General features: G+C 41.5%; 5 protein-coding genes across 9 annotated transcripts; 4 read left to right on the forward strand and 1 right to left on the reverse strand.

Annotated features, from left to right (window-relative positions):
* The first annotated feature begins 79 nt into the window (after nt 1–79).
* LOC104827356 lies at nt 80–613 on the forward strand. Its single transcript, XM_010560529.1, has one exon. It carries the CDS (start codon nt 80–82, stop codon nt 611–613), a length of 534 nt encoding a protein of 177 aa, XP_010558831.1.
* On the forward strand, nt 409–4,073 carry LOC104825863 (phosphatidylinositol 4-phosphate 5-kinase 10-like). Of its 5 annotated transcripts, XM_010558276.1 has the most exons (11): nt 409–500; nt 602–672; nt 1,510–1,686; nt 1,810–1,972; nt 2,056–2,166; nt 2,252–2,439; nt 2,571–2,662; nt 2,822–2,869; nt 2,978–3,070; nt 3,310–3,454; nt 3,617–4,073. In XM_010558276.1, exons 3-11 carry the CDS (start codon nt 1,538–1,540, stop codon nt 3,900–3,902), a joined length of 1,275 nt encoding a protein of 424 aa, XP_010556578.1. In that variant the 5' UTR covers nt 409–500; nt 602–672; nt 1,510–1,537; the 3' UTR covers nt 3,903–4,073. The 5 variants fall into 5 exon arrangements, with proteins under 5 accessions (XP_010556578.1, XP_010556579.1, XP_010556576.1 ...); XM_010558277.2 differs by lacking the exons at nt 409–500; nt 602–672 and adding an exon at nt 983–1,190; XM_010558274.2 differs by lacking the exons at nt 409–500; nt 602–672 and adding an exon at nt 1,214–1,404 and having other exon boundaries at nt 2,285–2,439.
* A 227-nt stretch (nt 4,074–4,300) lies between these two features.
* Nucleotides 4,301–4,964, forward strand: LOC104825865 (eukaryotic translation initiation factor 1A-like). The gene has a single exon (XM_010558279.2). The coding sequence runs from the start codon at nt 4,391–4,393 to the stop codon at nt 4,844–4,846; it is 456 nt and encodes a 151-aa protein (XP_010556581.1). The 5' UTR covers nt 4,301–4,390; the 3' UTR covers nt 4,847–4,964.
* A 168-nt stretch (nt 4,965–5,132) lies between these two features.
* On the reverse strand, nt 5,133–6,581 carry LOC104825867 (protein CURVATURE THYLAKOID 1A, chloroplastic). The gene is made up of 5 exons (XM_010558280.1): nt 6,367–6,581; nt 5,940–6,046; nt 5,754–5,861; nt 5,571–5,642; nt 5,133–5,384 (listed from the first exon to the last, which is right to left on the reverse strand). The coding sequence occupies exons 1-5, from the start codon at nt 6,524–6,526 to the stop codon at nt 5,319–5,321; spliced, it is 513 nt and encodes a 170-aa protein (XP_010556582.1). The 5' UTR covers nt 6,527–6,581; the 3' UTR covers nt 5,133–5,318.
* Nucleotides 6,582–8,720: 2,139 nt separating this feature from the next.
* On the forward strand, nt 8,721–10,222 carry LOC104825868. The gene is made up of 2 exons (XM_010558281.1): nt 8,721–9,537; nt 9,912–10,222. The coding sequence occupies exons 1-2, from the start codon at nt 8,732–8,734 to the stop codon at nt 9,928–9,930; spliced, it is 825 nt and encodes a 274-aa protein (XP_010556583.1). The 5' UTR covers nt 8,721–8,731; the 3' UTR covers nt 9,931–10,222.
* Nucleotides 10,223–10,283: the final 61 nt, after the last annotated feature.

A 10,283-nucleotide genomic window follows, 5' to 3' on the forward strand; every position in this document is an offset into this window, starting at 1 on the left:
AGAGAGAGAGACGAACGTTCTGCAGAAAAACTTGATTTCGGCGCAGGGATTGAAGGAGTCATCCGGAAAGCTCCGGCGAATGCAGACCTACGCGGTGATTTGGGTAGACCCTTCCTACAAGCTCCGGACACGAATCGACAGAATTGGCGCCGAAGATCCCGTCTGGAACGACAAATTCCTATTTCAAGTCTCCGCCTCCTTGAAGGCTCCGTCGCTCCTCGCTCTCCAGATCCGCTTTCCATCTGGCAAGTTTCACGGCGTCCTCAACATCGGCGCTATGGTCATCGACGCCTCTGAAATCACCGGCGACATATTCAACGTCGTCAACGAGAACTCGGCGGGGAGTAGCCGGAGTCGAAGGATGACAAAGTCTAGATCAGCTGCCGATGACGGAGCAGCGAGTTCGAAGGAGAATTCGTATTCCGGCTCGGTGGATTGCTCCGACAGTTCAGATTCAGCGGCGTGGTCTACTCTGCCGTCGCCGCTGACGGAGTGGAACGGTATTCGGAATTTGACGGGAAAGAATCACATGCGGTCGTCATCGGACGGCGGAGGATTGCTGTGCTGTTTCTTGATGAAATCATCGGGTTTGTGCTTGCAGGAAGATAATTGATGGACGGCTGAGATGTGTGCTCTTCGTTTCGACGACTGAGATGACTTTTCTTGCTACAGGTATTTGCCACGTGGGCTTAGTAGCTGTAGGATTTTACATTTTTACACTCGTTTTTTACTCTTTTTTTTTTACTTTTTAAGCCTCGTAATAAACAAATTTTGCACGAAGTTACACACGTTTAGCGTTCTTATGCTTTCAGTTTCAAATATGAACATATCTAAAATATTGATAAAATGAAATATTAGTTGCAAATCGGTTTAGGTGATATTCGAAATTAACCAAACATGCACGTCCTTATGAAATATTACATGATGGAGATATATATATAGAAAAAAATGACAAAATCATATTATTACGATTTTTTTACAAGACAGTTTTAAAAATTATTGCTAAAAAAAGGATTTACGCAAAAACAATTTTCCATTGGCAAAATTAGGCATTCCATCACTTCTTTTGTTTCCGTTCCACCAGTAAAAAAACCAAAATTCTTTTATAGTTCTCTAGGTCTTCGATTCGATTCGATTTGATCCAGTGATTTCTTCTTCTCTTTCTCTTCGAATTGCCCCTCGTGAAGCAGGTGATCTCCTCCGATTTCTTTTTCTTTCTCCCTCTCTCTCTTTTTTAAATGTGGATGTCTGAAGAAATCATGTGTTCTAGGGTTCTTTTTGTTCGTTGTGTTAGGATTTCGCAATGGTTCATCGGAAGACGTATCTATTCGAATTCCATTTTGTTGATTCGAAGAACCGATTTCTAGAGCCTATTATTTGTCCATTATGGATGTGTGAAATCATGTATGTATGATAATGATACACGGATCAGTATATGTATACGAGAAAAGAAAGATGCATGGTTTCTTCTATTCATATAAAATGAATGATTCTTGATCAATCTTGCAGAGGATTGTGTGTGTGTGTGTGTGTATATATGACACCGTGTGCGAGGGAGATATCATCCGGAGATGTTAAAGAGACAGAGAAACACAGGATTCAGTACTCGTCCAGGCACGTGAAACACCTCCCCCCTGGTTCTACCACCGACTTCGACTGGAAGGACTACTGTCCGAGGGGCTTCAGGTTCTGCCTTTTATCTTTCTATTGATGCAATGCCCACCCTTACATGAAAGCCGCCACTCTACTTGAATTCTTTAATGCTTAAACAGAATTTCCAGTCATACCCGAGAATATTGATTGTTGCAGACTTTTACAACAGCTCGAAGATATTGAAAATGATGAGTACATGCGCTCAATCTGTAACGATGAGACCCTGCGGAAGCTTTCCTCGGGGAAAGTTGGTAAAGTCTTTCTCCTCTCCAAGGATGACCGCTTTATCATCAAGATTCTTCGGAAATCTGAAATTAAGGTATTATGTTATGGACCTCTTCTTCGGTATTTCTTTTATAGTAAGGATATTCGGGTATCTCAGGGACGAATCTTTTGATGTAGGTAATACTAGAGATGCTGCCCAATTATTACCGCCATATCCAGAAATACAGGTCAACATTGTTGGCCAAGATATATGGTGCTCATTTTGTGAAGCCTGTTGGAGGTGTGAAGGTAACAGACTGTCAGAAATTTATGATACGATGTTTTACTTGGAGCTTTTGATTAAACAGAGTGTTTCTGTTTCTTTTGCGAGCAGACATATTTTGTTGTAATGTCAAACATACTGCAGTCAGATGTCTTCATGAGCAAGGTATATGATCTGAAAGGTTCACCGCTAGGTCGAACAGCAAAGAGAATCAAAGTGAGGGATAAAACCATATTGAAAGATATTGACCTGGATTTTTGTTTCTACGTGGATCCATTGATCAGACGTCGGCTCATCAAGTAAAAGCTCCTTCCCTTTTGTTCCTCATCGGAATTCTTTGAACCATCTTGATTCAAGAGCAGATGACAATAAATGTTTGCTTCGGCACGACACTTTTTTTCCATGGATTTATTCATTTCTGATATTGCAGGCAAACGAAGCTAGATTGTGAACTTTTGCAAGCCGAGGGCATTATGGATTATAGCCTAATGCTTGGTGTTCAAGTAAAAGGACCATGTCAAGGTGCGTCTCGCCGTCAAATCTCTTGTCAAGTTTTCTTTTTTCCTTCTTCAATGACAGTGGCGGTTGGGGAAGATAACATTATGGGTAACACTTTAAGTTTACGAAATGATTATTATTGCTTATGTGACCAAGTTCTCTTCTCTGACAACCACGCCGCAGGTTCACTTGACAAATTAAGCCCTGTCTACGACAGCTCCTCACCTCGAGGTACACATCCTGTTTGGTTGAATTTACTAGGAATTTGAATTTCTTTTAGGACAATGGAATTGAACAGGACTTCTGCATATGTCTCAGATAATTGCTTTAATCTTGCAGAGTCTCTCAATAGCGTTAGCTCAAAGTTTATTAATGCAATTTCCAACTCTCCAGATAGATCTTCTACAGTGTATTCGTGCACTCCTAGCAGAGGTGAACTATCCCAATACTACCCTTAATGTCTTTGTCTGATTGAGTCAACACATCTGTGGAATGCCTAAAGCAAAGATATCCCCCCCCCCCCCTTCATCCTACCAATGTGTGGGATAACTTGGACATTCTTATTTGTTAATTAGGGTTTAAAAATGGCGTGATGCAGCTATATGATTTTCCCCGAAAATGGTATGAGAAACTGTTGTGTCGTAATGTAGATTTCTTCATTTTTTTTTCAGATTCAATCGACAGTGTCAGTGAGAATTCTGTCTCTACAAAATCAGGGGCAAGCATAAACTCAACTCCGGTGCTGATAGACTTTCCTGACCCTCAGCAAGAAAAAAACCCACCCAAATCAACACTTGGTGAGGTTTTCTCCAACAGGTAATGTCTCTTTCCAGAAGTGATTATTTTTTCCCGGTCAAGAACCCGATCAGTAGTGCTCCAGTGATCCTCCTGATACCGCCCCACTACTCAGAATCCAGCAGTTTTCTTCAACATGGGATTGATTGATGTTTTCATCATATGGATTTTGGTTTGAATCAGTTCAAGCACCAATTTCGGGATGAAAGTAGGGGCAAGGGCGAGAAGGTTGAAGAGGACGGAATCGAAAGGGAAGGGGGAGGAGGAGTGGTACGAGGTGGTGCTGTACCTGGGAATAGTAGACATTTTCCAAAACTACGGAGTGAGGAAACGGATAGAGCACTGTTACAAGTCCATCCAACACGACTCCCTCTCCATCTCCGCGGTCAATCCCAGCCTCTACTCTTCCCGCTTTCTTGACTTCGTCTCTCACATCTTCCTCCCTAACGACCACCCTTCCCTCTATTAACATCACATTCCTCAAAAGCTGCTATATGTGTTGCCCGTTAGTTCATTCTTAACTGCAGTATAGTTTTTATAGCCAAAAAAAATGTTCTACAAATTAGTTTAATTTATGTGTCTCTGTGTATACTTTCATTTTTTTTTTAAAAACGTGATGTGAATGTATCGTAAAAATGGACTACCTCTTCCGAGATTTGAAATAAAACTGGGAAAAAGAAAAGCAGCATCTGATGGAGGTTGCGTGCGGAACAAGCAACACGACAAGGACGGAGGAGGATAAGATTCGAAAGTAGGAGAAATCGCGTCAGGATCCGATTCGATGCAAAAAGGGCATTATCGTCAATTCACCAAACTTCCCTGCGTTGAGGCGGTTTGGTCCACCTGAACCGCCCTTATAAAAAGGAAAGAATCCGCAGAAAGCCGATCAAATCGCTAGGGTTTCAAACACAGAGCGAAAGAGAGAGGTGGAGGAACTAGGGTTTCAATTAGAGCAAGATGCCGAAGAACAAGGGAAAGGGAGGTAAGAATCGGAAGATTTCCTCCCCTCGGAAGAGAGGAAAGAACGAAGCAGATGACGAGAAGAGAGAGCTGATTTTCAAGGAAGACGGGCAAGAGTATGCCCAGGTTCTCCGGATGCTCGGCAACGGTCGTTGCGAAGCCATGTGCATCGACGGCACCAAGCGCCTTTGTCACATACGAGGTAAGATGCACAAGAAGGTTTGGATCGCCGCCGGTGACATCATCCTCGTCGGACTCCGGGATTTCCAGGACGACAAGGCTGACGTCATCCTCAAGTATATGCCCGATGAAGCCAGGCTCCTCAAGGCCTACGGCGAGCTCCCCGACAACGTTCGTCTCAACGAAGGTATCGCAGGTGGTCTCGATGAGGACGACGATGGCGGCGCCGATGACTACATCGAGTTTGGTGATGATGATATCGACAAGCTGTAGAATCGTATCTCCTCACTGTTCTATTACACGCCTTGTACTATTTTCTGTATTTGTGTAACCTCTTTGTTGTGAAATCGTCATTCTGATGCAAAATACAATATATGTTACTACTCTGTCCCTTCTCTTGTTCATCTTTACTACGATCGTGATGTTTGCAGCAATTCAATAATTTTTTCTGGAACCATCTCGATCTATCTAGTCCGACTGTGCTTCTTGATCCATCTGTCCCTTTAAGATACACTTTTCTTGTTCACGAGAAGAAAGTATGCTGTTGGGAACTCAAAACGTTACCAAAATCTCGATACATTCTTTGGCAGAAAGAGAGATTGGTACGGCGTTTGTTTCAGAGATGAATCTAACAGATACAATGTCTGAGCTGCGAAAAAAGAAAGATTGTATATATAACATTACATCACGGGATAAAGAAGGATCCTCTGCCTGAGAACTGAAAACCCGTCTGCTGGTTGTGGATCTATTCGGTCCCTGCAATTTTCTTCTTCAAGGACTCGATGTCCTCAGCAAGTTCCTTCCTGCTTGACTGAGACAATGGACCACCGAAATGAAAATTTTCATCAAGTCATCAGTTCATTTTGGCTTGCTGCTATTATGAAGATTAAGAGGTTCTCATGCGGAAAAATTAGGAGAAATTACGGGGAAAATCGATGTATTTCCTACAAATACTGAATTAGATTGCAATCAAAACGTTGGACCTCGAGTTGTTTACCTTAAAGAGAAGGTATCTGTAGACGAACCACCCCGTGTAGCCAAGCCCGACCAGCTCCATAATCTTCGGAAGCTATCATTCGAAAAAGAAAATAAAAACAAAAAGAAGAGGTTTGAAGCCAAATCAAGACAAACTTCTTATGAACGCGAAAAGGGTGGGTTCGAAACAGGGAATCGACATTACCAGTGGAACGGAGTTTATGGCTCCCACGACAATGGAAGATAACCAGACAGCGACAATGGCTCCTCCTCCATACAGAATCACAGTCGACTTGTTCTCGAGAGCATCCCACTTTGAAACACCAAACAATAAAAACGCTAACTTACCACTGGTTCAGTTCCAAGAGTAGGAGGCAATGTGTAGGATTACCTTCTCCTTCAAATCTGTGAAGAGCTCATTAGTATCAATCGATGTTGATGTCTCTTCTGAAGAAGATGCTCTGGTTTGCATCAATGGAAGCTTCTGCAACCCATTTCCTGAACAACAACAATGGCGGAATTATACCATAAACATCACACTACATCCATGTTTTTCACATCCAAATGGATTGTTATAAATGCACAGGAGACACGTCGATGTGCAGGCTCAGTTCGTACTTGAAACCAGATAGGAATCGAAGATTTGTGCAAGTTCTAAACGTCGTCGGATATAATAAAATTGCAAAATCGAGATTCAAGACAAATCAACCGATATCCGGTTATTCTAGACCGGAAGTTCTATTTCCGGCCCCTCGCTCGCACATCCACAATTTACATTTCGCCGAGGCCAAAGTAGAGATTCTGGGGAAATGGCTCACCTGAAACAAGCTTCGACGGGGTAGCGAAAGATGACCGTCCGAAGGATCGAGGAGGCAGCGGAGGCAGGTAAGGGACGGCGGAGCAGCGAACGGAGACGACGGCAACACGTGGAACCATCACGGCCATGGAAGACGATGCTGCTGCTGCTGTTATCGCCATCGAAGCGCGCCGAGAAGCTGTGCCTTGTTCGCCTCTTGTATAATTTTCCCCGAGTCGATTTTCTCAGTGCTTTCTACCAAAGATTCTCGGCAAACAAACATGGATCCTTCTTCTGCCACGTGGATGATCCTTGCGCTTTGATTGGTCGCCGCTCTTATCTTAAAAATCCAGCTCTATGGTGCTCGGATCACTTTCGCATCCCGTGGGGTTTCAGGCCCATTTTGAATTTGCACCCATGGCCCACTAAGCCCAACAATTATAAGCCTGCTTTTTTTTCTCTTTGTTCATGTAAGAAAGAAAGTTATAAGACTGTTATGAAGTAATTAGCCCATTCTACAAACTTTCTTTGGGCCTTTTTGGTTTGGCAGTGGCATCATCATGACATCATAAGCCAAGGTTCACTCGTTATTACGCAATACTCTAGAGGGTATATACGATATTTCATCTTGTTTCCGGACCTCAACTGGGTCCCACTTTCGACTCACTCGATGACACGTCACCTCGTGGGATAATCATGCCTTCATTAAAAAAAAAAAAGCGTTATTTCCATGCTAAGAGCGTAAATATCTCCATGTTTTGATGTATTATTTCATATTAAATTTTCATGCAACTCTTGTTCTATCCCACGCGGACAAACGATGATCAGATACATTTACACCTCCAATAATGTATTACAATTTTTTTATGTTGTTTTTGTGTATTTTTTCCAGCTTTTGTTTATTTTATTTCAAACAGCCGAAGCTTGTCGTCTTTCAGAAAATATCCAAAAATATCGAAATGTTAATGACTTGGGGAATTTAAGAACAGATGTAAACAGTAATCGTAAGATTGGTGCGTTGTATTCGAGGGGACTGCCCCCCTCCATAGTTGTATTGGGAGACAGTTGAGATATAAAGCCATCTGTATATTTTCGCCTATGTATTATTGGACCCATTCCGTCAAACAATGCGTGTGTATTGCTATTATTAGCCTTTAAAATTACTGTTATTTAATGATATAATTTCCATTTTGAATTGGTCGATTTCATCTTTTTGTATTTTTTTTTGTTTTGTGTTTCAACGTTTTCATGAATGTGTTTATCCATTCGTACACAAGTAAATAAAAAAAAATTCAATCATTAATAAATTGTTTTTGTTCAATGGTGTTAAGGAACGAACAACGTGTGCGCCTCACGTCCTAAACGTGTGACCAATGTATGTGCCCTCACAGAAACCCGTTCGTCCAATGTTTTTTCATATCCAATCTTTTGGCTATAATAGTAACGGTGTATTTGTCTGATCTCTATCATTTCTCATACCCATTACTTTAATATATATATATACGAGTTCTCAAATATGTATCCGACACGTCATATACATATGTTAAGATTTATGGTATTTTCTTAAATTTGAATTGTTGCATGAGCTGTTGTCCAGCTAAATCAATTAATATATATATAACATGACGTTGATATTATCATTTACATAAATCAAAATATACGTATTGCCCTAATCATTTTTTAAACATCAATTTTTTTTTACCTTGATTTAGATTATTACAAAATGATACTGTTTCTTCTTCTTTTACCCTTTAATTAACTTAAAAAATACTCTGTTGCCATAATATATTGTTAGCAATGCTGTCTGCAAATGACGCTTTTTGCAATTAAAATTGGTAAGAGGACCTGGGATCACAGTGAAAGTCAAATATACAGCTATACACACTCCTACATGGTGGTCATTATCCTAAGGACTGACCAAATTTAGACCCGATCATTATCATGAATTGATGCCATCCGTATTTATCTTTTAATATATTTGTCCAATTATCTTTATATTATGTCACGATAACATTAAAAGATGGCAGATTTCATTTTTGCATGTGGGTTATGTACATACAATTAATCCGTTTGGATTTCAACTAATAGTGTACTTTTGGAACATAGGAAATCTCCAATCAATTTTTAAAAGGTGAAACATTATGTGATTTCGTATTTTCCATAATGGCAGTTTGTTGGAAATTCTAAACAAAAAAATTAAGTAAAAGAACACATCATTTTCTCATTAAATACAAATATTAATAAATCTTCAAGAAGCGTGTTATTCCCGAATTTCTACTGCATTTAACCTCACTATCACTCGTAACATGGTCAATGCACCGTAATTTCAGTCGGTCTTTGTTTAGTCTCTCTCGATGTATATAAACCCTAGTTTTCTTCCGGTTAATATGGCGCAGGACAAAGATCCCAGACCCACTATGACCGCCGAAGAAGAGACGGCGCCGGAAAAGCCGATGAGACCGATGCTCCAGAAACCACCGGGATACCGTGACCCTCACGCGCCGCCGCCGGAGACCGGGAAAGGGACCAAACTCCTGCAGCGGAAGCAGCTCCTCCTCCCGGCGTCGCTGTACCCGGAGGAGAAGAAACGGAGACGACGGAGTCGCTGCCGCGTATTCTGGTGCTGCTTCTGCATCTCCGTCGCCGTCGTCGTCTTCCTCCTTCTCCTCACCGCAGCCTTATTCTTCCTCTGGTACTCCCCGAAGCTCCCAGTCGTCCGCCTCGCCTCATTCCGCCTCCAGACTCTCAACTTCTCTGGCGGAAAGCCCGACGATGGATGGTCGCTCATGACGGCGGAGACGACGGCGAGGCTGAATTTCAGGAACCCTAACGGTAAGCTTCGGTACTACTACGGCGACGCTGACGTGGCGTTGACGGTTGGAGATGGCGACTTCGAGACAGCCGTGGGGTCAACGAGAGTCAAAGGGTTCGTGGAGAAGCCCGGGAATCGGACGGTTGTGATTGTGTCGTCAAGGTTGAGGAACCAACAGGTGGATGATCCGACGGCGAAGAGGCTTCGGGAGGAACTGAAGAGTAAGACGTTGGTGGTGAAGGTGACGGCGAGGACGAGGGTAGGATTGGGTGTGGGAAGGCGCAGGATTGGTACAGTGGGCGTTAGTCTCAAATGCGGCGGCGTTAGATTACAGACGCTTGATTCCAATATGGCCAAATGTTCCATCAAAATGCTCAAATGGTACGTATATGTGGATTTATTTAGCATAACTAAATCTATCATAATTCACCGTTTTCACTATATATAGAAAAATCCTTATATTATTCACAACATGAAAAATTCTGATCTTTATATTTTATACATGGATTTATATTAGTAAACCCGTGTGTTTTGTCTCTTATTTACTTGAAAACATGTATCCGCAGTTTTATTTAGTGGGTCTGCATTGGATAAACCCATATTGTATAATCTATAGATTAGCTGCATATTTTTGGTAAAAGCTTTTATAGTCGTACATAAGCGTGTGTTAACAATGCCGTAAATTTCTATATAGCGCACGTGTCATGATATCCCCATTTTAATTGGGTAACAAAGCAATTGGCTTTGGATGGCAGGATTACGTTGCACTCATAATGATGGCCTAGTTCGACCGGGCATCAAGCGTAGTAACGTTAAGAAACACGACATAATTTCAGATCTACCGCGACGGCTCGTATCTATTTTTCTTTTGCTCTACCCTTTTACTTCATTCTTATATTTTTTTAATTATATATCATTTCACGATTAGTAACATATATGTACACAGATATAGTCATCAAGTGTCATTGGTTCTACATCCTCCATCGGTTGTAATTGGTTTGTTGAGTTGCCAGCGGGATTCTGTACTTTTGAACTCTGTTTCCTTTTTTACTGACTGGTGAGCTTATTAATTTTCCATTTGTCTAATCAATTGTATTTTGTGTTTTTTTTTTTAAATATAAAAAATG

The sequence above is a fragment of the Tarenaya hassleriana genome, unplaced genomic scaffold, assembly GCF_000463585.1.
Source record: "Tarenaya hassleriana unplaced genomic scaffold, ASM46358v1 Cleome5, whole genome shotgun sequence".
Taxonomy (NCBI): Eukaryota; Viridiplantae; Streptophyta; class Magnoliopsida; order Brassicales; family Cleomaceae; genus Tarenaya; species Tarenaya hassleriana.

Coding starts and splice junctions, on each gene's coding strand:
- LOC104825868 (XM_010558281.1), top strand. CDS start 8,732: ATGGCGCAGGACAAAGATCCCAGACCCACTATGACCGCCGAAGAAGAG.
- LOC104825863 (XM_010558273.2), top strand. CDS start 1,304: ATGGTTCATCGGAAGACGTATCTATTCGAATTCCATTTTGTTGATTCG. Junction 2,440..2,570: donor ATCAGACGTCGGCTCATCAA/GTAAAAGCTCCT, acceptor CTGATATTGCAG/GCAAACGAAGCTAGATTGTG. Junction 3,071..3,309: donor TTCGTGCACTCCTAGCAGAG/GTGAACTATCCC, acceptor TTTTTTTTTCAG/ATTCAATCGACAGTGTCAGT.
- LOC104825867 (XM_010558280.1), bottom strand. CDS start 6,526: ATGGCGATAACAGCAGCAGCAGCATCGTCTTCCATGGCCGTGATGGTT. Junction 6,047..6,366: donor CCCGTCGAAGCTTGTTTCAG/GTGAGCCATTTC, acceptor GTTGTTGTTCAG/GAAATGGGTTGCAGAAGCTT. Junction 5,385..5,570: donor ACAGATACCTTCTCTTTAAG/GTAAACAACTCG, acceptor CCATTGTCTCAG/TCAAGCAGGAAGGAACTTGC.
- LOC104825865 (XM_010558279.2), top strand. CDS start 4,391: ATGCCGAAGAACAAGGGAAAGGGAGGTAAGAATCGGAAGATTTCCTCC.
- LOC104827356 (XM_010560529.1), top strand. CDS start 80: ATGCAGACCTACGCGGTGATTTGGGTAGACCCTTCCTACAAGCTCCGG.